The 19426-nt window shown below is 48.2% G+C and overlaps 1 protein-coding gene across 1 annotated transcript in view; it reads left to right on the top strand.

Annotated features, from left to right (window-relative positions):
- Positions 1 to 19426, top strand: part of Abat (4-aminobutyrate aminotransferase) — a 95992-nt gene that overhangs the window by 62957 nt on the left and 13609 nt on the right. Inside the window, exons 6-11 of the mRNA XM_057775637.1 lie at positions 5206 to 5255; positions 11806 to 11886; positions 12988 to 13080; positions 14300 to 14362; positions 17389 to 17452; positions 18934 to 19082. Coding sequence (XP_057631620.1) covers positions 5206 to 5255; positions 11806 to 11886; positions 12988 to 13080; positions 14300 to 14362; positions 17389 to 17452; positions 18934 to 19082 — 500 coding nt within the window. The remainder of the gene's footprint in view (positions 1 to 5205; positions 5256 to 11805; positions 11887 to 12987; positions 13081 to 14299; positions 14363 to 17388; positions 17453 to 18933; positions 19083 to 19426) is intronic.

Below are 19426 nucleotides of genomic sequence, written 5' to 3'. Positions count from 1 at the left end.
TTCCTTCCACCACGTAGGTTCCAGGGACTGAACTCAGATCTTCAGAGTTGGCAGCAAGCACCTTTATCTGCTCAGTCATCTCAATGGCCCCCAGGCTGGTTTTGAGCTCACCCCCAAGGACTAGCATAGGCGTGCACTACCAACCCAGCTTCCAGATATTTTTTAAACTAATCCTCACTGGGAATGTACCAGCCAAGTGCTTCACACATTAATAGATGGCCATGACTGCTCTAATATAGGGTCTTTTGATAGTACCCTCAACTGACCTCATTTTAGACTCCAGTAGGTCACAGAGTCTGCTTGGTGGTACACGGAGTCTGAGGTCCTGCCAGGACACGAACAGTGAGCCCACCTCTTATGGCCCTACGGAGCAGCCTTGCAGACACCTGCCCTGCTATGGGGGTCCCACAACTCAAAGCCAAGTTGAATGTTCCCTAACCGGAGTCCTGTTTTCATCTCCTTTGGGAGCCAATGAGTCGAGCTGCCTCTGCGACTTAATGAGGCTTCCTGGGACCAGGCTTATCTACTGAGGCAGAAAAGCCATAAACACCCAGGCAGCATGATAAGCCAGAATTCTGGCCAGAAAATGGTTGGAAAAACCCAGAAAGTGTTCTCTCCTTGAGTGATGAGCAGTGTCTAGTCCTGGGCCCTGCAAGCCTTGCGTGGGCTAGGGAAGAGACCGAAATATGCTAATTCCCTCCCTGGTTTCCTGCTTCAGTGCCCTTGGCTACCTCCCCTCCCCCGCAAACCTGCCCTCCGCAGCCAGCACAGTGAAACCAGAGTCTCGCATGGGTGGTGCTGGGTGTTTAGTATTTGTCTATGCAGTGTTTTAGGAAGAGCAGGCTGGGTCCAGAGCCTCGGGCAGACAACATAAAGATTGTTCCCACTGCTCTCAGCTGCTAGCCTCAGTGATACGAAGTCTCCTTTCAAAGTAAATGTATTTCAGCTAAAAAGTCCATGTCTTTCTCCAGTGAAGGTGCTAAGATAAAATCCTGGAGACGGAGTAGCTTATAAACTGGTTTTTCCCAGTTTTCAAAACTGAGAGTCCAAGATGCAGGTATGACAGATGGAATGTCTTTCTGGGACAAGGTGGTGCCTTTCCACGGTGTCCTCACAAGTTGGGAGGCTGAAGACCCCCTTGATTTTTATAAAGGCACAACCTTCACAAGAGTTCCGCCCACATGACCTAGTCACCTTCCAAAGACCTGGAGTGGCTGCAGAAACTCAGTACTACCCCTCAGGGGCCGACGTCTCCACAGTTAGTTGTAAGGAACAAACATTGCGATTATGTGTGGTAAAAGCCCACTTCTGCCCTAAGCTCCCCTTATGGCTCTTTCCTCATATTTTTTTTTGTTTGCTTTTTGGTTTGGTTTGGTTTTGGTTTTTTGAGACAGGGTTTCTCTGTAGCTTTAGAGCCTGTCCTGGAACTAACTCTTGTAGACCAGGCTGGCCTTGAACTCACAGAAATCCACCTGCCTCGGCCTCTGCCTCCCGAGTGCTGGGATTAAAAGCATGTGCCACCACTGCCCAACTCTCCTCATATATCTTATAAGATGCTGAGTTTGTGCCCACATCACTGAGCTATAAATTCATTCAATTAAAACACATCAATACTAATGAGGCCTCAGTGGGGGTGGAGTGGGCAGAGGCGGCTCCCATTTGGTCTCCAGACATCAGTGCCTCCTGCCAGGGTTATTTCAGGCATGTTCATGACTTTCCCGGTGCTGTCATAAAACACCCTGACCAAAGCAATTTAAGAGAAAAGGGGTTTATTCTGTCTCCATTTAAAGGTACAGTTCATCAGGTCAGGGGAAGCATGGTGGTGGAACTGTGAAATTCTGGTTACGTGAAATTCTGGTTACACTGCATCCACAGTCAGGAACCATAAAGTGATGCATGCCGGTGCTCAGCTCACTCTGTCTGTCTGTCTGTCTATCTGTCTGTCCATCTATCTATCTATCTATCTATCTATCTATCTATCTATCTATCTATCATCTATCTATATCTAATATCCATACATACATAAATCTATCATCTAAATCTATCCTTCTGTCTGTCTATCATCTATCTATATATTCTTCCATCCATCATCTATCTATCTATCTATCTATCTATCTATCATCTATTCTTCTATCTAGCTATCTTCTATCTATCTGTCTATCTATCTAACTTCTTTCTTGGAGACAGGGTCTCATTGTATATAACCCTGTCTGGCCTAGACCTCAATATGGTATCACCCATTTTCAGAGTCAGTCTTCCTACCTCAATTTACCTAATTAAGTAAATCCCACAAGGCACACCTAAAGGCAGGTGCCCAGATGATTCTAAGTGCTGCCAAGTTGAAAGTCAGTATAAACCTTGACAGTGGGACTAGCAGTGATGAATAGAATGCTCCCTGCACACAGTAGATGCTCAATAAATGTAAGTGGTCATAAAGGAGAAGAGGGTGGTTCTAAGTAGAATTGCAGGGTCCAAGGCCTGCCTGGCATAGGGGAAACCAGATGTTCCCTAATTTCTCACAGTCATACTAATATTTTTGAGGAGAGTAGGGAGGATCTTATGTACCCCCAGCTGGCCTCAAACTCACTATCTAGTCCAAACTGACCATGCACTGCTTATTCTCCTGCCTCCGCCATCCAAGAGCTGGAGTTACGGTGCACACCACCACACGCAACCACCCAGCTGCATCTCCTGTTTTCATCTGCATCAGCAGCCTGGCCATGCCTGACCACGTAGGACTTCTGGCAGAATGAGGAAGGATTATCAGGGCCAAGCATTAGCTCCAAGCCGGGCACACACTGATGCTCGGGAAATGGAAATTGGAATGAATTATGGTATCATTAGTTTGTTTTGTTTGTTAGAGTCTGGCTGTGTCACCCAAGATGGCCTAGAACTCACTATGCAGTCTAGGCTGGCCTCAAAATCACAGTCCTCCTGCCTCGACCTCTGCCTACCACAGCTGCCTGGCTTTTTTAAAAATCATCTTCATCACCATCATCACCACCATCATCATATTACTTATTTATTTAGTGTATGTGTTATGTGTGTGTTCCCATGTACATGCACATGCACGCACCCACATGCACACACACACACACACAGTGTGCATGTGGAGATCAGAGGACAGCTATGGAGTCAATTCTCTCTTTTCAATGTATGGGTCCCAAGGAATGAACTCCAATCATCTGGCTTATGGCAAACACCTTTACCTGCTGATCCATCTAGCTGGTGTGTGTGTGCATGTGCATGTGTGTGTACATGTGCGTGTGTGTGTGTGTGTGTTTCAGAAATTTTTAGGTAAAGCCTGAAGTTTCTGTGAACGTTTTCTAAGGTTACTGAATCAGGTCAAGCTATATTTTTCATACCCTCATGCATTCAACAGCTCAGTGGGCATCCAGTCTTCAGGAGCCACCTTCAGGGGAGGAAACGTTAGTAACGATGCCTGTTGTTCAGTCCACTTTTCCTAGGTTCAGTTTGAGGCCATTCATTGCAACAGGATAGAAATACAGTTCGATCTTCATTGTTATTTTGTTTTGTTTTTGTTTTTCCAAATAGGGTCTCTCTGTGTAGCCCAGGCTGGCCTTGTACTCAGACTTCCGCCTGCCTCTGCCTCCTGAGTGCTGGGATTAAAGGTGTACACCGCCAGCCACCACCTACCTGACTGTGCTTCTTTTTCTTATCTGGTCACACTGACTGGAATCTAGTGTTGCAGTGAGCAGCAGGAGTGACGTGGAATATCTTTGTCTCGTTCTTGACTTTGCAGAGAAACATAGGGTCCTTTTCACTGTTGATAAGGAGGGCACTAGATTTGAGGCTTCTCAAATCTTCTCACTTCCTCCTCCTCTCCCTCCCTTTCCTTACTATTCTGGAACAGGGTCTCACATAGCTAGACTGAAACTCTTTGTGTAGCCGAAGATGACCTTGAACTTCTAATCCTTCTGCCCCTCCTCTGGACTGCTGGAATTGCAGTTTTATCCTACCAAACCTGTTTATGTGGTTCTGGGGTTGAACCCAGGGCTTCCTGCCTGTTAGGCAAGCACTCTGCCAACTTCAACTGTACCCCCCAGCCCAGGGAGGTCTTGCACACACGTCCTTTATCAAATTGAGGTGCTTTTGGTCACTTTTGCTTTTGGATTTTGCTTTGGGGATATTTTTGTTTGTTTTCTATTATTGTTATTGTTGTTATTGTGTGTTTGTGCACACATATAGCCGTATACCATAGTATGTGTAGGGAGGTCGCAGGACGTCAATTCCTGCCTTCCAGCTTTATGTAGATTCTAAGGATTTAACTCTTGTCTCAGCTTTGGGGCATACACTTTACCTGCTGAGTCATCTCACCAGCCCTCCTTATTTATTGTTTGTTTGAAGACAGATCCTAGGCTGACCTCAAACTCACTGCATAGTCAAGGATGACCTTGAACTACTAGATTCCAACTTCAATACCTAGCTTGCTGAGTGTTTTTATCATGAACCAACATTGCGTTTTACCAAATGCTTTTTTTTCCCCGCCTCTATTGAGGTGATCTGAAAGAGCCATTATTCTTGGTTCCCTCTAACAAGCTATTCAGAGCATACGTGCGCATCCCTTCTTTCCATCCACCCCCTTTTCGCTTGATAGCAGATCTCACCACTGACTCCAACAGCGCAAACGGACCTCTCTCATCCGTCTCTCCGGCTGCATGGTGACATTGCAAGGTCTCATTGTGTGCCTGAGTCATAGTTTACGTACCCAACGTGCTGTTGATGGCTGTAAATTGTGTAGCATCAGCCCCTCTGGAAAGTAAATGCGGCAGGACCCTGGGAACATGCAAGTGTGTAGGAAGGCAGAATGTGGCATGTGACATGGTGGTCATGTGACATTGTAGGTGATGTCCCTTAGTCCTTAGAGTAGCACTTATTGGGTTCCACCTCAGCCCATGGGCACTGGGAAATGAGGCAGGACCACACACAGTTTGTTGCATTGACCTGCTGATACTGGCACGGACCTTGCCTTTACCTCCTCGTGTTTCACTGGTCCAGCAGGTCTCAAACCTGAACAAACGCCCCAGTGTCTTCAGGGAACTTGGAGCTCTCCAGGCTGCACTGACAGAGACTTCTGAGTCAGGGCTCAGAGCTCTCTGTGTTGGAGTTGAAAGAGAACTGGGGCGGAAAGAAACTTCAGATGCCATGGCCTTCTCTAACATTCCTGTACCCTCCTCTCCCCAGGTTACAACCATCCAGCTCTGGCGAAACTCATCCAACAGCCTCAAAACACGGTACGTCTCCCTGATGTGCAGACAATCTGCCAATGATCAGCCTCACTAAGCATCTTTAGATGTGGTTCATTCTCAGCACTCCAGATGCTTGCTGAGCCCGTATCCTGTGCCAGGCCCTCAGATGCCTTACTGAGGTGCTGCCTGGGTTTCCTCAACTTGAACTAGAGTCTCCTGAGAAGAGCAGAAGCTCAGTAGTAGAGGAAATGCCTCCATTCCATTGTTCTGTGGGCGTATCTATAGGACATTTTCTTGATAGATGTGGGAGGGTCCAGATCACCGTGGGCGGTGCTACCCCTGGGCAGTGCTCCTGGGTTGTGTAAAAAGAGGGACTAGAGAGATGGCTTAATAGTTAAGAGCACTTGTTGCTCTTGCAGAGGACCTGGATTGGGATCCTAGCACCTACATGTTCACATCTGTCTGTAACTCCAGTTCCAGGGAATCCGTTACCTCTTCTGACCTCCACAGGCTCCTGTATGAATGTGCTGCACACACATACACTTAGGCATGCACATAAAACAAAATAAATTTTTTTTTTTTTGGTTTTTCGAGACAGGGTTTCTCTGTGGCTTTGGAGCCTGTCCTGGAACTAGCTCTGTAGACCAGGCTGGTCTCGAACTCACAGAGATCCACCTGCCTCTGCCTCCCGAGTGCTGGGATTAAAGGCGTGCGCCACCATCGCCCGGCAAAACAAAATAAATTTTATTTAAAAAATACTCAAGCAAGCTACAGGCAACATGCTAGTAAGCAGCAGCTCCTCCTGACTCTGCTTCAGTTCCTGCCTCCAGGTTCCTGCCTTGAGCTCCTGTGCTGGCTCCCACAGAGATGGACTGTAACCTGTAAGACAAACAAGCCTTACCTCCCAAAGATGTTTTATTTGTGGTACTAGTCACAGTGACAGAATGTAATTAGGACAATGAGAAAAACTCAGCGCCCCTACTCCCATGCAGACAGTCACCTAACCCCACATGTCAGTTGAGAATTGTAACCACATTTAGGCTACAGAGTAAAGGACGCAGTGCTGGATAGGCAAAAGACAATGATAACACTTAACATATGAACAATGTATATGTGCAAAGTATTGTGTTCTGCTCTTTAAGATTTTTGTTTTGTTTTGTTTTGTTGTTTTGTTTTGAGACAGGGTTTCTCTGTGTAGCTTTGAAACCTGTCCTGGAACTAGCTCTGTAGACCAGGCTGGCCTCAAACCCACAGAGATCCGCTTGCCCCTGCCTCCTGAGTGCTAGGATTAAAGGTGTGCACCACCATCCGGCTCTTAAATATATGTCTTTTTTGTTTGTTTGTTTTTTGTTTTTCGAGACAGGGTTTCTCTATAGCTTTGGGGCCTGTCCTGGAACTAGCTCTTGTAGATAAGGCTGGCCTCGAACTCACAGAGATCCGCCTGCCTCTGCCTCCCGAGTGCTGGGATTAAAGGCGTGTGCCACCACCACCCGGACTGATATTTTTACCAAACCTTAATGCATGTGTATATTGTATGTTGAGCATACCACATACACCCATAACCACCTATATGGTCTATGCTTTATAATAGTAAAATTCTGTGTTTCAGGGATGCTTAATAGATGAAGAAACTAAAGAGCAGGAAGATTATATATCTGCCTTATTAGCTTTCTCATTTGCTATAACATAAGCAGCTTAAGGAGGGAAGTGCTTATTTTGACTCATAATTTGGGGGTACACCATCATAATTTGAGGGTGCATCATCATGGTGGGGAGGGCACGGCGGCGGGAACAAGAGGCAACTGGTCACATTTGCAGACTTGATTTCCCTTCCCACCAGCATTGGGGTAGGGGGTCTCCATCACTTCATATCCTATCCAACACTTAGTGTGGTGTGTGTGTGTGTGTGTGTGTGTGTGTGTGTGTGTTTCTGTGTGACTCGGAGGAGGATATCCTTGTCCACCCATGTCAGGAAACTTGATCCCTAAAGGAAAGCAAGGAACGAAAAAAGCCCAATCCTAGTCAAGAAGTGAGCTCCACTCTTAACTGTGCTGGGAATGTAGCTCTTGCCTAGCCTGCAGGAAGCCCTGGGTTTAATCCCAGGCATTGTACAAACTGTATGTAGCTGTGCGTGACTCTAATTCCAGTCCTCAGGAGGTACATGCAGTATCAGATGTTCCAGGCCATCTTTGGCGGTAGAACAAATTCAAGGCTAGCCTGGGCTACAAAAGACCCTGTTCCAAAAACTCCTTTTTAACCTCAAAAGTAAAGCTCTTCTGAAAGAGCCATGATCAGTTGGCATGTCCTGCATGGGAGGGACTGGAGGACAGTCTCGCCTCCAGTTCACTGAGCAGGTGCAAGGGGGAACCCCTCGAAGGTGGCCAGTGAAGCCAGAGGCTCAGAGGATGTGTTTACGTTCAAAGCTGCTTTGTTTCAAAACTTGTGCGGATCCCAGATGCCTTGGCAGCTGGTGCTGAGAGAATGTGTCAACAAACATGTCACACATATTTGCAGTGTCAGCTGCCTGCGGAGGCAGTCTCCCCAGCAACACATGATGTCAAGACGCAAGGATCCTGATCTTTGCAACGACGTCTTCCTGATCGCACAGGGACTCACAGGGACCTTCCCTGCCTACCCCACATACCTGCCACGTCTTACCCAGGCAAGGACTGGTCCTCACCTTCACCTTCATCTAAACTGTTCAAGGTGGGAATTACAGGTGGACCACCAAACCCACCACACATGTCCTTGGGTTCTATTCTGGTCCTCATATTTGTCCAGCAAGAGCTTCACCCACTTTCTAATCACCCCCCACACACCTGGCTTTCTGTCAGTCCTCTTGGCCACATTAGCACTACTGTGAAGGAAGTGATGTCATGTCTCTTCAGAAATGGATACGGGCCCTTGTGGAATCTATCTGGGTTCCCGTTCTCATGTCTCCAGGGTCATCTCAATACATTTTCCCCACGCTGTGCACTGTGCATTTGGCCAGCCTGTGTGTAGTCACATAGCCATGAGTGGCAGCTGCGGCTGGGCTTCCCTGCACCTGGGATGGATGCAAACGAGGGGCAAGTAAGACACTCGCCAGTCTGTGACTTCCAGGCCGGTTCTACCGTTCTTAAGCCTGAGCTCTGTACTCTCTCTATGCCTTTTCTCTTCAAGTCTCTCTCTGTTGATACCTGGCAAGAGGTGCCCACATTGGCAGATGAAGGTCCTGAAGTTCAGAGATGTTAGGCAACTTGCCCGAGGCTACGCAGTCAAAGCCAGTTCTCTCTCCCCTTACTGCACTTTAAGACAGCCAAGCTGGTGGCAAGCCTTCTGGAAGCCTGTCCTCATTTGATTCTGCAGCCACGTGTCCCAGATATCTTCTGTTCTTAATGTCACGCTTTGTTGAGCAAGAACACCACCCCCACATCTTTTCTGGGCCCAGATAGGCAGTCAAGCTGCCAGGCCGCCTGTCGCCCTCTGGGGGCCTTTTTTCTGCAGCCCGTGGCAGCACTTCATTCCCACCCTGGTGTGAGAGTTGTTGACTTCTCACAGGCCCCGTGAGTAGGTCAGAGCCAGAAGGAGATGCCTTTAAGGTCCCTGCCAATGAACCAAGGTCTCCAGTTGTGTCAAGCAAATGTGTGCCCAGCATTCGCATTTCTGAGCAGAGGTACCTGGAGGGCCTGGCCCAGAATGCCAACAGAAGCCAGCAAGCCCATGCTGGTGGCCTGTCTGTGTGTCTTGGGACAAATTGCCCGACCTCTCTGGTCCTCAGCAGTGAGGAGAGTTCACAGTTCGTAATTCTCATCCTTCTTGCCCCCTCTGCATCTTTTAGTCCTGCCAAGGAGGGGACACAAAGCAGGAGAAGCTTCAAAGGTATGGATGTATCCCACTTTCTAAACCACATCCCCAAGCCATCAGGAGAATGGTTGCTGGGGCCTCCCTGTCCTGAGTCTCCCCCAGTGGAGCAATGGCACAGTTCAGACTTGCATTGAGCTTATTATCGGATCATGTCCAAGACAGGGAAGTGTCTTAAAGTCCCTACATCCCAGTGCAACCTCCACTTGTCTGTTCTGGTGTGTGTGTGTGTGTTTCTGACACAGGGTCTCCTGGAATCTAGACTGGCCTCAGCCTCCCTATGTAGCTAAGGACAGCCTTGAATTTCTGAGCTTCCTGCCTCCACTTCCCAAATGCTTGTGTTTGCTGGCGTGAGCCACCATACTAGATTTCTGCAGTGCTAGGCACAGAGCCTGGAGCTTTGTGCATGGTAGGTGAGCGCTCTGCCAATGGAGCAATACCCTCCACCCAGACCTCTCTGTGGACTCCAGACTGGCCTTGAGCTTGAGAGGAATCTATGCCACACCATCCCAATTCCTACTTTTTATAATAAGTGTCCCTTTTTTTCCCTTTTGGTTTTTGGTTTTTGGTTTTTCGAGAGAGGGTTTCTCTGTGTAGCCTTGGCTGTCCTGGAACTCACTCTGTAGACCAGGCTGGCCTCAAACTCAGAGATCCACCTGCCTCTGCCTCCCGAGAGCTAGGATGGAAGGCGTGCGCCACCACCGCCCGGCTTATAATAAATGTTCTTATTCATAGCAAGAGATTACTTTTTGATTTACAAACTGCAGAGACGGTTCATGCCTCCTTTCTTCTGCTGCCCGTCGTGGAGGTCGCTCTCCAAATGCGCATGCAGGTTGACGCTGCTCAGGACCGGACACAGCCTCCACTTGGAACTCACCAGTCTACACAGTGCTTTTCTTTGTGATGTGCCCTAGAATCCGAGCCAAGGTGCCAAGTTGCGTTCAGTGTGCCAGTTTACAGTCCAGGCCCACTTCCGAGTGACCTCACTCTACCCCTTGAGCAGTCTCTCTGCGGCCAGTCCCTGCTGGTATGTGTCCGACGGTGAATCCCCAGGACTGCTCTGCTCTTGGTCCACTGCAGTGTTTTCCACACTAGCATGAGGGCCAGCTCCAGCACCCAGACAAGGAAGGGACTTGGGCTCCGGGTCGACCTCCAACTGTGTCCTTGAGCACAGAGTGCTTCCTTCATCGTTCTCTTGAAATCCTGGACTATTCTGAATTCACTGGCTGTAAAGTACGCCCCTCCCCTCCCCCATACTCATCTGTTCATCTGACCAGTGACTACCAGGGAGTGGGTGACAGATGCACCGTACTTCCTTCTGGTCCACTGTTGCCCGCTCTCTGGGATCATTCCTTGCTGGTGGAGTGGGGCAAGGAGGAAGGCCACAGGTGGGAAGCCACAACCTCCTAGAGTGTTCCTATAACCCCTGTGCACAAAGATGGGCACAACGTGCTCTCTTCATTTTAAAGATAAAGTCATTGGGGCTCCATTTTAAATGACTTACCATTAATTATTTTGACTTTGTTTTGTTTGGGGATTTTTGAGACAGTGTCTCTCATATAGCCAGGATTCAAACTCACTTTGTAGGTAAGGCTAACCTTGAGCTTCTGACCCTCCTGCTCCAACTCCCCAGTTCTGGGGTTACAGAGGTGTGCCAGCACACCTAATCTATGTTGTGCTGAGGATAGAGCCCAGAGCTTCGACCTGCTAGGCGAGTCTCTACCACCCGAACCTCAGCTCCAGCCCCTGAAGTTGTGTTAATATGGGATCTGCCTCACTTAGGGGCTTGCAGTACTATCCCTCAGCCAGAGGCCATTTGAAGATAAATTTTTATCACAATTTGAAAGTCAATGCACATTTCTCTTTTCTTTGGAAGTGTGCTCCTGTCGTCTTTCTCAGCCTGTGGACCTCCCAGCAACCACAGGGCAGGGCAGACTCATCTTTGAACAAACATCTTGATCTCGGTCCTTACACTTCTCCGATGTGAGAAGCAAACATCGGCTCAGCATCAACTCACACTGTTGGTTTCCTTGCAGAGGGGACGAGTTCTCTGGACCTGTATCTATGAAAATGGGAGACAGGGGATGATTGACGTAAAGATGCTTGTGATGTTCCGACTTTTTTCTCTGTTATTCAGCAGCTCCACCAGCATACCTCCTTGTGTGTGTGTGTACACACGCGCATGCATGCACTTGCGTGTTTGTGAGTGTACAGGGGTACATGCACCGCAGCACACGTGTAGAGGTCAGAGGGCAGTCTCAGGTGTCAGTCCCTGTCTTCCACCGAGAACAACAAGGACAGACAGTCTCTTGCTTCCCACTGTGCTCTCCGGGCAGCTGGCCTGAGCTTCCCAGAATTCTCCCATCTCCGCCTCGTATCCCGACCCTGGGATTATGGACGCTCACTACCGCATCCAACTTTACGTGCATTCTGGGGATCTGAACTCAGGTCCTCACATTTACATGGTGCTTTACGCACCAAGCCAGCTCTCCAGCCCCTGCTGCGGCCATAGAGTGCCCCTCCCCACCTTTTAAAATTAAGGTACAATATTGAATTCCAGGCCAGCCTGTGCTACGAGAGACTTTGTCTCCCTGAAAAAAAAAAAAAAAAAAAAACACTAAAATAACACCAATGAGCCCACAGTGCCACTTAGAGCCTATCTGACCCCCACAACTACATAAAGGCACAGTGTGGAACAGGACCTGGGTCGGCCCCCCAAGAGCTGATGTGTCTGTCTGCTGTTCTTTTACAGAGTACTTTCATCAACAGACCTGCCTTGGGCATCCTGCCTCCAGAGAATTTTGTTGACAAGCTCCGGGAGTCCTTGATGTCGGTGAGTTTGGGGGATAACCCTTCCCAAGTTTGTAGTCCGCCTTCCAGCCTGTCTGTCCTCAGAAGTGGCCATGGCGGGGTCAAGGAAGGATGAGATCCATAGCCAGGAAGGAGGGGTGGGCAGACGGCAGCTGCTGCGGTAGCTGTCTGGTCCATGATTCCCTGTCTCAGAGTTAAGAGAAAAGGGAAGGGAGGGAGGGAGGGAGGGAGGGAGGGAGGGAGGGAGGGAGGGAGGGAGGGATGCCTTGGGAGGAGGTGATAAGAGACAGCTTTGCTGAAATGACTGACTTTTTACCTGACTCTCTCATAAATAGTTTTGTATGTGTATGTAAACAGAGTTCATATAGCCCAGAATGGTCTCAAATGCGTGGTCTATGTAGCCCAGGATAGCTTCACACTCACTATGGGGATAGCCTTAAACTTTTGATCCTCCTGGACCTATTTATCACAGGAGAGTGTCACCATACCCATGTTATGCAGGGCTCGGAATCTGAACCCAGGGCTTTGTGCATGCCGGGCAAGCTCTCTACCAACTGAGCCACATCTCCAGCCATAAGAAGGTTTTTAACTTTTCTTTTGAAGGAAAGAAGGGGTTTTGTGTGTAGGACAATGTGTGGGGAAATGTGCGCATGTCCTGTGGTGAGAGCTTGGTGTGAGGGATTTGGTCATCCTTGGTCACCTTTCCAGTTCTTCTGGCCGATGTATTAGAGTCACTGAGAACCTCGGCGTAGCCTCTTCGAAGTACGGGTGCCTCAGGAGACACAGACAGAACTGATAGTTTCACACATGCCCCTTATTGTTACACTTGAGACAGAGTCACTGTGTAGTCCCAGCCAGTGCTGAGATTGACGGGTGTACACAACCACACTGGACTGGGCTCCGCTGACGTTTCTCGTACTTTCTTTCCTCTCTGTTGACCTCAAAGATCTCCCTGAGCTTATTCTCCACCCCCAAAAGACTGAGCCCACCCTTCTAACCTGCTGTTTCTGATGCATCCATGGTGCTCCCTCCCTGCCTCCCTCAATCTCCCACCAATGCTGGAAGAGTCAGCCCCGGGAATAGAAATGGGGTCCAAATTACTCATAGTGGGCTCCCTCTGCAGGTGGCACCCAAAGGCATGTCCCAGCTCATCACCATGGCCTGTGGCTCCTGCTCTAATGAGAACGCATTCAAGACCATCTTCATGTGGTACCGGGTAAGCTCTGGGGCAGGAGCAGCCCCGCTCTGACTCCCCACCACCACAGTGTTCAACTTGGATATAATCTCGAGCAGAGGTTCTCGACCTTCCTAATGGCACTACCCTTTCATACAGCTCCTCGTGTTGTGCTTACCCCAACAATAAAATTACTTTTGTTGCTACTCCATAGCTGTAATTTTGCTACTGCTATGAATCATAATCTGTGTTTTCTGATGATTTTAGAGGACCCCTGTGAAGGGGTTGCTGGTCTAGAGAGCTTCGTTGGGGCTTCCCCAACACCCCAGTGTAATGTCGCACAAAGGCTTAGATTCTGCTGTCAATGTTAATGGACTTATTAGGGTCGAGCCTCACAACGCAGGCTTGGCCACCTGTTCTCAAGAAGCTAATGAAAGAGACAAATTAATAGTTAAAAGCAAAACCTGGGGATTTAAGACAGGCTGTGGTAATGCATGCCCTTAATCCCAGCACTTGGGAAGCAGGGACAGGTGGATCTCTGTGAGTTCAAGGCCAGCCTGGTCTGCAGAGTGAGTTTCCAGGACAGACTCCAAAGCTACAGAGAAACCCTGTTGCACCAAAAAAAAAAAAAAGGTGGGGGGAAGATTTGAAGAGGGACAAATAAAAGAGGTCTGATCACATCCCAAGTCTGTCTTCTAGGTTCAGACATGAGTCTCAGGTTTAAGTAAGAGATTTCTATACCTAAGCAAACTAAGCAGTCCAGGACAGGGCGTGATCCCACCCACCACTGTCAGAGCTAATCTCTTCTGTAAGGTTCTGATAATTTGTAAATGTTTCTTTCTCAAGGAGACAAGTTCCCCCTCTAATTGCCCCTTGGGCTTTAGCACGTTTTACTCACAACATGAGACCCCAGGGAAAATTTCAATTTCTTTGGGGTCCATTGTTTTAATAGCCAGACAGCCAAATATCTTTATTCCTGCCAGGAGGGTTACAGCCACAATTTTTCCTGACGTAAACTGTCCCATTTTGACGACCCCTGGTTGCTGTTGATAAAATAGTAATAGATCATATAGCACTGCCTGCATTTATTCCGTTGCAAGTTCAATTAGTGTCATGTGTCTATCCAGACATGTCATGATAGATATTAAGTCAACACTTAGGAACATACTCAATTTGTCTGGATTAAGCATCACCTTGGTGGGAGTAGGAACACCCCTTTGACCTCAGCATGTCTCTGTTCTAATCTGTTCTCTTTTGGAAGAGTAAGGAACGAGGCCAGAGAGGTTTCTCAAAGGAGGAGCTGGAGTCCTGCATGGTTAACCAGGTAAGTGCAGAGCCGGAGAGGGGCTCAGTAAACCTGCTTACTCCCAAGCCTGACAACCTGTGTTCAGTACTGGAACCCCACAAAACCACACACGCACACCATGTAATTATCTTGTAGGAGTGGCTGGGCCTACTCCCTCGCTCATTTGGGATCCTACCCTGTTGTAATAGGAGGAGCGGCAGGGCTGTGTCCCCGGCATCCAGCCTCCCGCATGGCTTATGTCCCGAAATAATTACATGGAAATTGTATTTTTTTAATCATTGTTTGGCCCATTAGTTTTAGCTTTTTATTGGCTAGCTCTTACTTATTGATCTAACCCATTTTTAATATTTTGTGTAGTACCATGAGCTGGCTTACCAGGGACGATCTTAACCTGTGTCTGTCTGGAGTGGGAGAATCATGGCGACTCCCTACTCGGCTTCTTTCTCCCAGCATCCTGTTCTGTCTACTCCACCCACCTAAGGGCTGGTCTATAAATGGGCCAAGGCAGTTTCTTTATTAAATGAAAGTAACTCCTCCATCACTACCCCAGCCACTAGGTGAATGTCTTCCATCCTTCTGACTTAGGAGTCCCCATGCTTTGCTACCCGGGGTTCATTTTTTAGTCGAAGGCTGAGTAGTGTTCTTCCTATTGGCCAATAGTCTCCCAGAACAACCTCCTGAATTTGACTGTCTACAGAAACCATGAATATGCTCGAGTATAGAAAGCATGAATATGTTTGAGTATAGTGATTTTTCTTACCATTTATTATAAAAATAAAACTTGGGGATAAATATTAAGGATAAAAACCTGAGATGAGGGCTGGAGAGATGGCTCAGAGGTTAAGAGCACTGCCTGCTCTTCCAAAGGTCCTGAGTTCAGTTCCCAGCAACCACATGGTGGCTCACAACCATCTGTAATGGGGTCTGGTCCCTCTTCTGGTCTGCAGGCATACACACAGACAGAATATTGTATACATAATAAATAAATAAATATTTTAAAAAATCTTTATTAAAAAAAAAAAAACCTGAGATGACCGCAAGCAACCACAACACCACCATGGTCCTCTTCCTGGCTCAAAAGTGCCCCACACACTGGGATTTGTCTCTACTGCATGTACTGGCTTCTTTGGATCCTATTCTCTTTGGATGTATACCTTGCTCAATCTAGATGTAGTACGGAGGGCCTTGAACTTTCCATAGGGTGGGGTGCATTGCCCTCTCTTAGGATTGGAGGGGATGGGGTGTGAGGGGAATGGGAGGAGGGGAGGGAGTGGAAATTTGGATTGGTATTTTTTTAAGTAATTTTTAAAAAGGTGCCCCACAACCTCTTGGCCCCGCCTCTTCCTCTTCCAAGGGCCTTTCTTTCCCTTCTCCAGAGTTGGCCAGGGAACTCTATGATCTATTGCAGTTTATTCCCAGCTGAATGTGAACCCCGCCTCCCCAGCCCACTCCCTACTCCTTTGGGCATCGAACTACAGCACGCACAGACAAAATTCCCGTAACACTCAGCTCCAGAACAACCCAAACCATCAGCACGAATGCCTGCACTAAATGTCCACTCCACTGGTGTTCATAGCAATTACAACAAAAAAGGATGGGCATTACCCAGTCTGTCCAAGCATGCAGAAAAATCAGCTAAATGTCAGGCTTCCCAACTCAGAACGCACGCTAGAGATGGGGTTCATTCTCACTTGCGATCTGCGAGCAGCTTGGTCTAACAACATTTTTAGACCTCATTCCTCACTTTTAGTAGCTACATCGAGGTGTACCTAATGATGTGTATCTGTTGCCATTTTGTTCTGTTGTGTTTTATAGCACTGCTCCATAAGACCCAGGCTGCCCTGAAGTCTGTAGCCCTCAAATGTGCAGAGATCCCGCTGTATCTGCCTTCTGGGTACTGTAGGATTATAGCCCTGTGCCACCAACCTAGCTTGGTCATCTGTTACCTTTACAATCAGGAGGTATACAGGAAATAGTGGTGAGAGTATTCTGGGATGTGTGGAAGGAGATCAAGGAGCTTTTCTCAGGGAGAATGCTGCAGGGACCTCTAACTTCCCAGAACCCAGGGCTAAGGCGTCTGAGGTGTGGCAGCAATAGTTCTCCCCAAGGGAGCCAGAGCCTGTTAGCAGTCTCTCGCTGGATAGAGGGTAAAGTACCCAGCTCTGGGGTTGGAGCGGTGGCTCAGAGATCAAGAACACTCACATGGAACCCAGGTTCAACTCCCAGGACCTGCATGGCAGCTCACAACCAACTGTGGCTACAGCCCTGGGGGATTCGATGCCTTCTTCTGACCTCCTTGACCCCAAGCATCCATGTGGTGCACAGACACACAGACAAAATACCCAAATGCATTAAATAAATCAATATTTTTAAGGTAAGTGAATAGGAACCACCTCCTCATCTGATTGGAGCTGGGAAGAGGCTAAAACTTATGCAGTGAATTCTTGAGTCTCTAGAATCCAAGTGGCAGCTGCCTGCCATGAGGAGAGAGAAAGATAGGATTCCTCCTCCTACTGGTGACCCTGGCCAACCTCTCCAGACGCCTTGCCATTCCTGGTGCTGGTGCATTTTCAGTGAGAACCACTGCCCAATTCCCATGTCAGGTCAGCCTCACGGCAGAAGACTGTGGCAGCCAGGGCAACCTGGAGCATGCGCAGACTGGAGGAGCACAGAAACTAGAACCGGTCCCTCTGCTGGCAGCATCCAATCTGCAGAGGGACTGTGGGGCACTCAGCCACTGGCTGAGTAGAAAAATGTCACCTGGGGCAGACCTTGTGGAAAGCCAGAAGAAGCCCAGACAATGATGTGAAACTTCTTTGTTTTAAAATTGTAACTTTTAAGTCTGCTGATGAAGAGTGCAAACGAAACAGGCCTCTTGCAGGCTGGGTATGACTGCTAACGTCTAGTTTACATTCCTGCCCCCACCACACACACCCCGGGAAGGACCTCTGATGGACACCTATCTTTGTCTGTGTCTACTGAGTAGCAGACAGTCCCCAGTGCTCACAGTGGTGACTTGTGCCTGCATTTTTTTTTCATTCTAGAGTCCTGGATGCCCTGACTACAGCATCCTCTCCTTCATGGGCGCTTTCCACGGGAGGACTATGGGTAAGGAGGACCGAGTACGGCCCCAGACTTTGTGCTGCCTGTCACCATAGATGCTAACGAGCAGAGACAGGCTGGATCCTAAAGCTGCCTGGAATCTAGGAAGCCATCAGTCTGAGAAGACAGAGGGTCAAAAGTAAATGTGTGTGTGTGTGTGTGTGTGTGTGTGTGTGTGTGTGTGTTCGCACCTTCCCCCCTCCTATCTCCAGCCAGCATGTTTTACAAGGAGTATGAACAAAGGCATCAGTCGTCTGAAGTTCAGTATTGTCCTCTGATCAGGGGTCAGCCTCCTCTCCTCATATCACCCCCTAAACTTTTTCCTCATGATTATCTCTCCCTGTGTGGCAGCGTTCATATTCCTCAAGTCTGCGGAGCCTCACAAGCTTTCCTAAGCAGCACCTAGGCCAAAGGTTAACTCAGAACAAGGAAACCGTTAGCAGTGTACACAATGGGCTATTGCAGTGTGACCATGCAGGGCAGCTGAATGGCTCAGTGGGTGAAAGTGCAAACTTGTTGGCCTGCATTTGGTCCCCGGAACCTACATGGTGGCTGGCACTGCCATTGGCTGTCATCCTCCTCCCACAGGCACACGCTGGCACACGCGCCCACACGATAAATAAATAGATGTAATATTTTAATTTTGAAAGCACAGGGGGCTGGAAAGATGGCTCAGTGGTTAAGAGCAGTTGTTGTTCTTGAAGAGGACCTGGGTTCAGTTCCCAACAACCGCATGGCAGCTCATAACCTTCTGTGACTCCGGGTCCAGAGGATCTGATGAGCTCCTCCAGCACACAGTCCACATACACACACACATGCATGCAAAACACTCATACACGTAGAATAAAATATTTTCATATAGTTTTGAAAAAACACTGTGTACCTGTAGATTCCTTTCTACAATACAAAATGTAAATATACTCTTCTAATATAGTACACAAAGAGGTAGAAAGAGAGCTCAGAGGTTGTGAGTGCCGGCTTCTCTTCAGAGGACCTGGGTTTTGATTCCCAGCATCCATGTCAGGTGGCTCACAGTCACGTGTCAGTTCAGCTCTAGGAGGTACCACGCCCTTTCCTGGCCTCCTCAGACATTACACTCACATGACATACAGTCACACAAACACATACATACACATTAAAATAACAACAACATAGAATATTAAAATATGCCATCCATCCCTCCTGAAACAATCCAATTCCGTTCAGTTCCCTGCAGAGAGGGGATAATTGTGCCCATTTGCAAATACGGATAAAAATCAGCAAAGAGAGGAACTTCCCGATGCCATTTAATGACAGCAAGGATGCTGAACTGCCATCTCTCCTCTGCAGCAACTGGGTTTAACCTGGGACAGATCATAAAGCAAATGCACACACACCCTCCCCAAGGTTACACACGCATGGGGCTGAAGCGCTCATCGCGTCTTCTTTAAAGACATTATGCGACTGCCCCGAGCCAACCATCTGCTCTTCTGTTTTGCTGGGCTCAGGATGCTTAGCGACCACACACTCAAAAGCAATTCACAAGATTGACATCCCTTCCTTTGACTGGCCCATTGCTCCATTCCCACGGCTGAAGTACCCCCTGGAGGAGTTCGTGAAGGACAACCAGCAAGAGGAGGCCCGATGCCTAGAAGAGGTAACCTGGTTCCCCACAGCCTCCTGCCATCTCTGTTTCTCTCCGTATCCTGAGTCCGATCCCAGAAGAGGACAGATGTAGGACATGGGTAGTGCCCCTCTTGGAGGAAGTAAGGATGCAGAGACCTCATGCTTCAAGTGCTCCATAAGGGAAGAGACAAGAGGCATTGTTTTGCTACCTAGCATTTATCCCACTTCTGGTAGCAATTTCTCCACCATTTCTTTGGAGACAGATTTAAGTGACTTCAAAATAAGGGAGAATAGATTTATTTAAATAATATGGATGTCTTGCAGGGAAAAGGGCTCCGTGGGGCCAGTCTCCTGGTTAGCATTCTTCCCCTGAGT

The sequence above is a fragment of the Chionomys nivalis genome, chromosome 7 (genome assembly GCF_950005125.1).
Source record: "Chionomys nivalis chromosome 7, mChiNiv1.1, whole genome shotgun sequence".
NCBI classification, from domain to species: Eukaryota; Metazoa; Chordata; class Mammalia; order Rodentia; family Cricetidae; genus Chionomys; species Chionomys nivalis.
Note: the sequence above shows the minus strand (reverse complement) of the source record. Positions and strands in the feature narration are given on the sequence as shown.